The 11,066-nt window shown below is 43.7% G+C and overlaps 1 protein-coding gene across 6 annotated transcripts in view; it reads left to right on the top strand.

The window, feature by feature from the left end:
* Positions 1-5,490: 5,490 nt before the first annotated feature.
* The window catches only part of FAM129C (family with sequence similarity 129 member C), a 28,478-nt gene continuing 22,902 nt past the window's right edge, over positions 5,491-11,066 (top strand). For 3 of the 6 annotated variants that reach the window (XM_027857832.1, XM_027857831.1, XM_027857829.1), the window contains exons 1-3: positions 5,491-5,882; positions 8,340-8,470; positions 9,940-10,065. In XM_027857832.1, the coding sequence (XP_027713633.1) occupies positions 5,828-5,882; positions 8,340-8,470; positions 9,940-10,065 (312 nt within the window). In that variant the 5' untranslated portion in view covers positions 5,491-5,827. The remainder of the gene's footprint in view (positions 5,883-8,339; positions 8,471-9,939; positions 10,066-11,066) is intronic. The other 3 variants (XM_027857830.1, XM_027857833.1, XM_027857834.1) reach the window with 3 other exon arrangements.

Raw genomic sequence — 11,066 nt, 5'->3', positions numbered from 1 at the left:
GCACTAGTTAAGATGCTATTAGAGTAATTTAGGAGAGAGATAGTAAGGACAAGAATTTCCAGTAGTATAGACTGTCCTCTACCTTGACCTACCCCCTACCTCTTCTCACACCCTTTTCTAATTTTGTTGACAGTTCTATCATCATCTCAGTCACCCAGCCATTCTCCTGAACTTGGAGTCATTTCTGACTCTTTCCTCCCTGCCATCCCCTACACCTAATCAAGGGACAAGTTTTTTTTCTCCCAAAACACTTTACTTATTTGATCCTTACAATTTACTCCTTGAGATAGGTAATAATCACCATTTTACAGATTAAAAAAAAAACAAACTCAGAAGTTAAGTGACTTGATCAAGGTCATACAGTTGGTAATTGGCCAAATGGAATTAGGAGTCCTGTTTCCCAACAGCCAATACAGTATTTTCTTTGCTCCACCCTCCACACTGTCTCTTTAAAAAAAAAAAATTATTTTTTGTTAAATATTTCCCAATTTCATGTAAAAAAATTGAATCATTTAAAAAATTTTGACTTCCAAATTATCTCTGTCTCCTGTCCCTCCCCTTTCCTTGAGAAGGCAAGCAATTTGATTTCAATTATACATGTGAGATCATACCAAACATATTTCCATATTAGCCATGTTGCAAAAGAAAACACAAAGAAAACAAAACAATAAAAATAAAAGTTAAAAAGTATGCTTCAATCTGCTTTCATAGTTCATCAGTTCTCTGTCTGGAGTTGGGTAGCATTTTTCATCATGAGCCCTTTGGAATTGTCGTGGATCATTGTCTTGATCAGGGAGATAAAGCCTTTCATAGTTGATTATTGTACAATATTGCTGTTATTGTGCACAATGTTCTGGTTCTGCTCACTTCACTTTGCATGAGTTCATGTAAGTCTTCCCAGGTTTCTCTGAAACCATCCTGCTTGTCATTTCTTATAGTTCAATAGTATTACAACCATATACCACAACTTGTTCAACCATTCCCCAGTTGATGGGCATCTGTCAAGAGATGGTTGGGATGAGATATTACTGAAAAGATTGAGTATATATGACTTCACAACTGATGAGATATGGGAAGGGGTGTGGCAGAGAGGGAAACTTCAGAAGGTTTAGGAGCATAGGTGACTGAGAAGATCGTGGAGCCGTCAACGGGTGTGAGAAGACGGAGGAAGGAAGGTAGGGGCATGTAGGGGATGGTGTATACTGGGACAACCAGATGGACATGTCTAGCTGGCAATTGGTGGTGTAGGGTTGTAGCTTTTGGGAAAATGGAATGGGAGATAATTATTAACTACTCCCTGCATACAGGTAGTTGTAGGTATTGTAGTCATAGGAGTAGATGAGATCCCCCTGCCTACACTTTCTTCTTTGGTGAAGAGGGCCTAGGACAGAGATTTAAGGGAGGGGATAGATACACACTTAGGGGCAAGAAAGGAAGCATGAACCAACATAGAGGCAGAGCCAGAAAAGAGCAGTGTCTTGGAAGCTAGGAGAGGATATGGTATCAGAATGAAGAGGATGAATGTGAACAGGTTCAGATGAAGCCGAAAGAGGAGGGTGCAAGTGACCTTTGAGAGAGCAGTTTCAATTGAGAGGTAGGAACAAAAGCCAAATAGTAAAGGCTTGAGGAATCCCACAAGGGAATTGATATGTGGCAGTCACTTTACTTTGCGTGAGTTCATGCAAGTCTTCCCAGGTTTCTCGGAAGCCACCCTACCTGTCATCTCTTATAGCACAATAGCATTTCATCACAATCATGGACCACAATGGTCTTCCTAAGTATGAAAGAGGCTTGAAACAGATAAGCCTGGAAGGACAAGAGGAAGAAGTGCCCGGAGAGTTGAGGCTGAAGGTGGGAATCTCTAATTCTGTGACTGAACTGACTGATGGGCGTGGGGTATGTGACAAGGGCAGATCTGCTGCAGAGGACACGAGCTGTAAGGGTGGAGAGTAGAGCGGCTTGATGCTAGAGGAGATTCTCTCAGCATGATGTAAGCAGAAAGAACACTAGACTTGAAATTAGTCCCAGCTCTGTGACTTTGGGCAAGTCATTTTCCTTCCTCTGGTTTTCTGTTTCCTCATCTGTAAAGTAAGGGGATTGGCCTAGACCAGATATTCTTTTAAATTTAATTTTTATTTTTTTCTCAATTAAATGTAAACAATTTTTAATTCATTTTTTTTAAAAATTGAGTTTCATATTCTTTCCCTCTCTCCCCTTCTCTCTCTTCAAAAAGGAAAGCAATTTGATATAGATTACACATGTGCACTCATGCAAAACATTTCCATATTAGCCATGTTGCAAAAGAAGAGGAGATCAAAAAAACCCCAAGAATATTAAAATAAAAAAGGTATGCTTCAATCTGCGTTCAGACTCCATCAGTTCTTTCTCTGGAGGTGGATAGCATTTTTCATCATAAGTCCTCTGGATTTGTCTTGTATCATTGTATTGCTGAGAATAGCTAAATCTATCATAGTTAATCATCACACAATGTTGCTGTTGCTATGTACAATGTTCTGGTTTTGCTCATTTCATTTTGCATCAGTTCATGTATGTCTTCCCAGGTTTTTCTGAAAGCGTCCTGCTCATGCTTTCTTATAGCACAGTACTGTTCTATCACAATCATATACCAAAAGTTGTTCAGCCATTCCCCAATTGATGGTCACTCCTCCAATTTCCAATTCTTTGCCACCACAAAAAAAGAACTGCTATAAATATTTTTGTATATATAGGTCCTTTTCCCTTTTCTTTGATTTCATTAGGATACAGATCTAGTAGTGATATTGATGGATCAAAGGGTACACACAGTGTTATAGCCCTTTGGGCATAGTTCCAAATTTCTCTCCAGAATGATTGAATCAGTCCACAACTCCATCAACAATACGTTAGTGTCTTTATTTCTCCACATACCCTCCAATATTTGTCATGTTCCTTTTCTATCATATTAGCCTATCTGATAGGTGTGAGGTGGTACCTCAGAGCTGTTTTATTTTGCATTTATCTAATCAGTAGTGATTTAGTTTTCAAATGCCTCTAGGTAGTTTGGTTTTCTCTTCTGAAAATTACCTCCTTTCACCATTTATCAACTGGAGAATGACTTATTTTTTTTTTCTTGCTTTTTGCTAGGCAATCGGGGTTAAGTGGCTTGCCCAGGGCCACACAGCTAGTAAGTGTCAAGTGTCTGAGGCCAGATTGGAACTCAGTTCCTCCTGACTCCAACACCAGAGCTCTATCCACTGTGCCACCTAGCTGCCCCTATGATTAATTTTTATAAGTTTGACTCAGTTCCCTATATATTTGAGGAATAAAGCCTTTATCAGAGGCTTTTACTGTAATTTTTTTTTCCAGTTTCCTGCTTTCCTTCTAATCTTGCCTGCATTGGTTTTGTTTGTGCAAAATTTTTCAATTTGGTGTAATCAAAATTATCCATTTTACATCCCATAATGTTCTCTATCTCTTCTTTGGTTATAGGTTTTTCCCTTATCCATAAATCTGACAGGTAAAATATTCTATGTTCCCCCAGTTTGCATATGATATTTACCCTTTATGTCTAAATCATGTACCCATTTTGACCTTATCTTGGTACATGGTGTGAGATGTTATAGACCAAATGTTCTTAAGTTGTTTTTTTTTTTTTGATGTCATGGATACCTTTGACATTTTGGTGAAGCACAAAGACCCCTTCTTAGAATAATGTTTTAAGTGCATAAAATAAAATGTAGAGCATTACAAAAGAAGCCAGAGGTTAATGAAAATATAGATGTAATTATTTCCCCACCCAAGTTGGTAGACCCCAGGGTAAGAAATCCTAAACTAAATGATCCCAGAGACCACTTCTAGTTCTCTATGATTAACTAGGGAAGAGGTCACCAGAGCCCAGACCAAAACTGGCCAGAGGGGTGCATGTGAACTGGGAAGATTTGTAGATAGCATGCAGGCAAGACTTGGCAAGGGGCCAACAGACGAGGGTCATGCAGTGAGGGACAGATGAGGAAAATCCAGAAGCTGAAGATTACTGCCAAGTCCCTTGCCACTGTGGTGGAGAAGCTGGACCCAGGAGAACTTCACGGAGAATGGAAGGGTAACGTAGCCTGGGTCGGTGCTGGAACACCCATCCAGGCTCAAACCTCCTGATAACAGTACCCAACTAAAGGATCCAAGGCAAAAGGTTTGGAGAGAGATACACTATCCTGGTGGGGAGGAGGGGAGGTCACAGAACAGAGGGGACATTGTCCTGGGTGTTATCACACGGAGGAGGGGGAGGGGATTGTTCTAGGAGGGTCACAAAACATGGCAGGGGGTGGAGTGGGTGAGGGCAGGTCACAAAACAGAGGGGATACTGTGCTGGTGGCTAAGGCAGTGTGCCACACTAAGCTGCTTCGTCCTGCTGGGATTCTCAGTGCTGTGTTTGCATGTGCCCCAAGAGCAGATTCCCTGTGTTCTCTGAAGGGCTGAGTTGGGGGGGCATGGTGGCACAACTTCAGTTCTACTCACTTTCCTGGGCATGCTCACACCAAGGGAAGCATTTTGGTCTTAGTATCTGCTTGGGTCCAGGTTTGTCCCCTGAGCGTGAACTAGATCCTGTGGCCAGGTGACTGGTTAGATCTGGTCTCACACCCTGGTATTTTCATTTCTCCCTTTCTCACATCTCTCTCTCCCTCTCACCCTCTCACTCTCTTTTGCGTGTTCGTACTTCTTCTCTCTCCCCATTGCAGGCACACACACACACACACACACCCTTTGGTCTTTTCCCTGTAACTATGGTGGCCTGGGCCTGGGTTCTATCCCTGTGCTTTGGACTTCCCCCTTCCCCAACTCCTAGGCCTATTTGACAACCATCTCCGAGGTCCTTAGCCCAGGACCAACAGGCCTCCTGGTGATGGGCTGGTCATTTGGCACCAGAAGATGGACACGTGGTTACCACCGTTTGTGCACCTGTGAAGTATCTCATCTCAACCTTGAAGGAAATAACCGGCTTTGGAAAATCTCTAACCGAAACAGAAAACACAAAACAGGTGCAGGGTGGGGCTAGAGGCATTTCCCCAAGGAGCTGATGATACCAAAACACATGCTTTGGCTTCACAAAGTTTAGACTAAAAATTGCCCTGTCGTCCATCCCACATTCCCTTCTCTCTGGCCAGTTTTCGGACATGGCAGCTTCCGTGGACAGGTAGAGACAGCCACAGACACAGAGAAGAGGATCAGGAAGGTGGTTGAGAAGCCATAAGAAGGCTTTGACTCATTCTCTTTTAAATCTTTACCACAAACTCTTTTTCTAAGCGAGTGGGTGCTCTCAGCAGGGTTATTGCCCTGACGCTCCTGTGGTTGGCAGATGTGGCCATAACATCCCGTGAAGAGAGCCAGTCCCCACACACACACCTACACGCCCCCTCCCCGACATGTCTCCAGAGAATTAACATCTTTTGGAGTCCCCCACCCACAATACAAGGTTCACTTCTCTCATAGAGTGGCTGAGACCATTTTTTTTTTACTGCAATCAAGGAGGGGTTCAGTTTCCCCCCAAATATTTCTTGTTGCAGAGTTGACTCTGCTTGGATGGCACATCAGGACCTAGTGGCTTAGAGTCACAGGATTTTAATAAAAGATTGCTAGAACTGAATTAGAGGAAGCCTGCTCTAAGGCCTTTATGTTAATAGAGCTTAGACTGCAGGAACGGTTCTATCCCAGAGAAATTACCTAGGCATTTAACTTATCTGAGTTGCCAATCAGGAGGTGCCCTCAGGGCTGAGTGGGATTCTCTAAGCAGTTATTCTGTTCTAACCAAGCAGTGGAGGAACCTTCCTGAAGGACCTTCAGTGGAAAGAGCAAGATGGGTGCACAGAGCTCAAGCCACCTGGGGGAGAGACAGTGCCGGTACCTGAGAGGTAAGGACAGGAGAGGATGTGTTTGGAGAAGGTGTTATTTCCAGAGCCCTGCTGAGAACCTGGATAGTCAGTCTCCCTCTTCTCCTCTCTTCTCTCTCTTGTTCTCTTTCTCTGTCTCTCTTTCCCATTCCCTCTCTCTGTCTCTCCCACCCTCTCTGTTACTTTCTCAGTCTCTCTTTCCTCCTCCCTCCTTCCCTCCTGCCCCCACCTTCTCTCCTCCCCTGACATTTGGACTGTGACTCAGAGCTGCCACTCAGTATTGCCCTAGGCCCCATTATCTGCAAGGAGACAGGGATATGTTCTTGGCTCCAACATGAGAAATTCCTTCAAGTACCAAACCCTGGGTGTGACTACAGTTTATATGCCATCCACATGTGGACTGCAGGATCCTGTCTAAACTAGTCCCTATTAGCTCATGCATGGGAAGAGGGCTTTTTGGAGTTTGGGGGGAGAAAAAGCACTTGGAATCACGATTCTTTGCTGAGAGTCAATCGAGCAGAAGGGGCAGGGGTAAGAGGGGTGAAGTCATAGAATCTCAGGGTCTGAAGGACTGTTGGCTGTCACTCAGTCAGTCAACAAGCATTTATTAAGGTGTTCCTATATGCCAGGCACCGTGCCAAGCGCCGGAGATGAAATTACCCACAAAAAGAAAAACCCTGGAAGCCTCCTTGCCACCGCCCTTGACAAATCACTTGGCTGAGGCCGTTGGACTGTGCAGGGCAGGCGTGCTTCCTAGGTGATGGGCTATTGCTAGAGCAATGTTGGCTGAATGGCCTTTTCTCAAGCCCACTCTGGTTTTCAGGGATTTGTGGCTCTGAGTATGCAGCTCCCCCTGTCAGGAGTAAACATCCAGCAATGCTCACGGAGGCTGCTGATCACTTGGATTCTTTGTGGTGTCTCTGATGGTCTAGTCTTGGAAGGAAGGAATGTGTAGATGGACGGAGAGCTAGGCATGGAACTGATGGTCCAGCAACCAACTGAGCCTGACCTCAGAGCCAAATCTGGTTAGTCTATATATCAAAAATATACAATGATGACACAATATTAAAAATATACAAAAATATACAATTAAAATAGTAATGGGGGGCAGGTAGGTGGCACAGTGGATTAGAGCACTGGCCCTGAAGTCAGGAGGACCTGAGTTCAAATCTGGCCTCAGAACACATATTTGACACTTACAAGCTGTGTGACACTGGGCAAGTCACTTAACCCCAATTGCCTAAAAAAAAAAAACCCAAAAAACAAAAAAAAAAAAATAGTAATGATCACTGGCATTTATAAAAGGCTTTATAGCTTACCAAGCCCTTACTTCCACACTTCATTTGATCCTTGAAACAAACCCAATGTGAGAATAAGTATGTTGTTATTTATAAAATGGAGATGATGAGGAAACAGAAACAGAAGGGATATGACTTGTCCTATAGTGAATAAGTGGTGGAGCTGAGATTCAGACCCAAGTCTTCTGGCTCTAAATCAGCTAGGTGGTGCAGTGGCTAGAGGGCTGGCCCTGGAGCAGGAAGACCTGAGTTCAAATCTAGCCTCAAACTCTTACTGACTGTGTGATCCTGGGCAAGTCATTTAACCTCTATTTGCCTCAGTTTTCTCACCTGTAAAATGGAAATAATAGCACCTACCTCAGGGGGGTGTTGTGAGGATCAGAGGAGATAACATTTGTAAAGTGCTCAGCATAGTGCCTGGAACATAGTAGGTGCTTAATAAATGTTTATTTCTTTATTTCTTTCCTTTTCTCTAGCTTTACTCTCCATGAAATTGGTTTCCTGTGTTTTTTCCTCTCCTCCTTTCCCAAACTCTTTATAATTTCAAATAGTTGAATAAATGAATTGGAAGAAATTTTTGCTCTCTCTCTCAGTATTAGGGTCCCTAACCATAAGCCCCTTTCCCAGGCTCTTATTCCTGCATCATCTGCTAGATCCCTGCTTCTCAGGGATGCTGAGGAGAAAGATCTGGACTCAAGTCATCTGCATCCAGCCTTTCTGATTTTTGTGGGAATAGGACAATTGGGGATGAAAGCCTCATGGGAGCAGTTCTGTCTCACATGCCTCTAGTCACCAAGATTCCAAGTGGAAGGTGTTCTGCTCATCATGAGCTTCCCTAAGTTGGTATAAAGAAGATCATGGGGGACAGATAGATGGCACAGTAGATAGAGCATCAGCTGTGGAGTCAGGAGGACTTGAGTTCAAATGTGACCTCAGATACTTGATACCTACTAGCTGTTTGATCTTGGGCAAATCACAACCCCAATTGCCATACCAAAAAAGAAAAAAAAGAAGATTATGCCTGGGGTGGGTTTTACAGACCTGTCAAAAGCAAGAGGGATCACAGGGCATAGTCCCTGGGGCCTGTGAGGGGGCTTCCAACTATCTCAAAATAAAGTGAGGTCAGCTGGAAGGAAAGGAGATCAGCTAGTGTTTGTACCCGTTTTTTGTCCCTTCCCAGGCCGGACAGGTGCCTTCCTGAATTACTTCATGCCACATTACCGAAGGCAACTTGCTATGGCCTTCCTGAGGCAAATCTCAAGAGAGATGACACCCCTGGGACAGACGGGATTCCAGCTATTAAAGAGTGAAGTAGGTGCTGATATTGGGGAGGTTCTAGGTTGGCATGAAGTGGACATTGATCCTGAGAGTGCTACAGGTTGGGATACAGTGGGTATGACTCCCTTGGGTGGGATGGTTTTCCTCCAGAGGCTCCTCTGGGTCCAGGGTTCTTCAAGCATACAGAAGACAGAGATCATACAGAGTGCCAGCACAACCTCCTCACGTGGTGAGGAAAAAGGACATTGAGGTTAGGAGCTCATCAACCCTCAAATGTCAGAGGCTTTGAAGGATGAGAGAATGCCCTCTTCTATGCTGAACTCTCTCTTTTTTTGTGTCTAGTTGTAACACTCCTGCTTATTCTATTCCTTTTATTTTTTAATTTTAGCTCAAAAAAACTTAATTTTTTTTTACAACTATTTCTTATCTGTCTCTTTCCACTTCCCCTCATCCACTGAACCATGAAAAATAAAAACAAGATCCTCGTATCAAATAGGCATAGTCCAGTAAAACAAATTCCCACATTGGCTGTGTCCAAAAATATCTGTCTCATTCTGCATTTTAAGCTCATCACTTTCCTCTGGCAGGAGGCGGGCAGCATGTTTAGTCCTGTGGACTTCAGCTTTATCATTCCGTTGGCCCAATGTTCTCAAGTCTTTCAAAGATGTTTTCCTCCATAATGTTGTTATCATGTGAATTGTTCTTTTGTTCTGCTCATTTCAGTCTGTTCATGGAGGTTTCCTCTGAAACTATTCTTTTCATCATTTCTTATAGTACAACAATATTCCGATCTTATGGCACATTTCTGTACCACAGCTTGTTTAGCCATTTCCCCTTAGCTTCCAGGTTCCTGCAAAGAGTTGCTATACATTGTTTTTGTTCATATGATTCCTTTTCCTTTTTCTTTGTTCTCTTTGGGGTAGATGTCTAGTAGTGGTATCGCTGACACTCTATTCCTTTCCAGGATAGGGGCAGGGAAGATGTTGGAAAAAATAGTATTTGTGCAGTTTGTAAGGGGATTGGAGACCCCTGGTGCATTTCTCCTACCTCTAAAAGGAAAGTATGACACAGGATGGTCCCAAATGGCTGTTCTTTGAGACCCAACACATTGGTGGGAAGAGGAACCAGGACCCTCTCTCCCCTTCCAGGGTACTCCAAAAAAGCATCTAAATCAATCATTACCTCACAAAGGGCTATCCTTCGGTTGTGGGGATGTATGTTTAAAGCATCAGGTGAAGGGCATGAAGGTTCATGCTCTGCTGCTTCTGCCTCAGATCTCTGGAGAAATGGTAGATTGCTTCCTTAGCTCAGCTGCCCTTAAAGTACAGGCATTAATAGCCTCCAGGTGTTTGGAAAATCACTGGTGTGCAGCTGCAGCAGCCCCAGGGAGTCTGCTGAATGTGGGGGAGCAGAATGGAAGGCTCTCTCTGTTGTGCTGGGTTTTTTTTTTTAAGAGATGTCACTTGGGACGATGCCACTTTTGACTAAGTTTCTCTTCTCAGAAGCCTCCCCGGGCCATAATGCATGAAGGGATCCTGACCCATTTGCAAGGGAACTCCCCGAAGTGGAGGGAGAGCTACTATGTTCTACGTGGAGACTCCTCTCTAGAGTGGTTTGGCAGCAAAGAGGTAAAAGCGTCCACCTTATTCTCAGTTGGGTCTGCCAGTGTCAATGTCAATGTCAATGCCAACACCATTGCCAATGCCAATGCCCAGCTGAACACTTGGTTCTAGACCCCTTGCAGTCAGTTCTTTACAGAGGCAGTAGCCGGAAGAATGCTAGACATGGAGCTAGGGGTCTTTCTTGCTCCTTGCTACTGGTATGACTGGGGAAGCCATGTCAGAGTCGGAATCAGAGTGAATATGCATTTATTATGCACCTACTGTGTGCCAGGCACTGTGCTAAGCGCTGGAGATACAATGAAAGGCCTAAGATAGGACCTGCCCTCTGAGAGCTCACAATCAAATAGGGAAAGAAGCTGGAAGGGGGAGGGACTACATGAAGTCATGTAGTCATGATGGAAAATAATCTAAAAAGATAAGAGTTTCCAAGTTGATTTCATCTTGTAGAATGATGAGTTTCTGGAGAGAATGGCATTCAGGAAAGTAGCCTGGTGGGAAATGCTGAAGAGAATTCCCTGTGTGCCACCCTTAAATAGTGGAGAATCTAGAATGAGCTTTCCAATGTTGGTCCTCCACCCTCTTCAATCAGAGGGAGGAAGGGAGGGGCTCCTTTTTGGGACCTCTCTGGGTCTCAATGATCTCATCTGTAAAATGAGGTTGGACTAGATGACCTCTAAGATCCATTCCAGGTCTGACTTATGACCCTGTGCACTGGGTTCTAATCTTGACTTCTATACTTGCCCAGGTGTAGCCTTGAGCAAGTCACTTAACCTTTGGGAGCCTCAGTTTCCTCATCAATAAAATGAGAAAACAATACTTCTACCATCTATCTCATGCAGTTTTGTGAGGCAAACACTTTGTAAACCTTAAAATACTGTGGTTCTCTTCTATTTTTTATGAATCATTACTCTCATTATTATTACTATTTGTTTGGATATTCACTTCTCGTTGTCTCAGGCACCATGTTCCCAGGCTCGCCTTATCCAACGGTCATAGAAAGTCAGAGC

Source organism: Vombatus ursinus, unplaced genomic scaffold (genome assembly GCF_900497805.2).
Source record: "Vombatus ursinus unplaced genomic scaffold, bare-nosed wombat genome assembly UNPS02012319.1, whole genome shotgun sequence".
Classification (NCBI taxonomy): domain Eukaryota; kingdom Metazoa; phylum Chordata; class Mammalia; order Diprotodontia; family Vombatidae; genus Vombatus; species Vombatus ursinus.
This window is presented reverse-complemented; position numbering and strand designations above follow the sequence as displayed.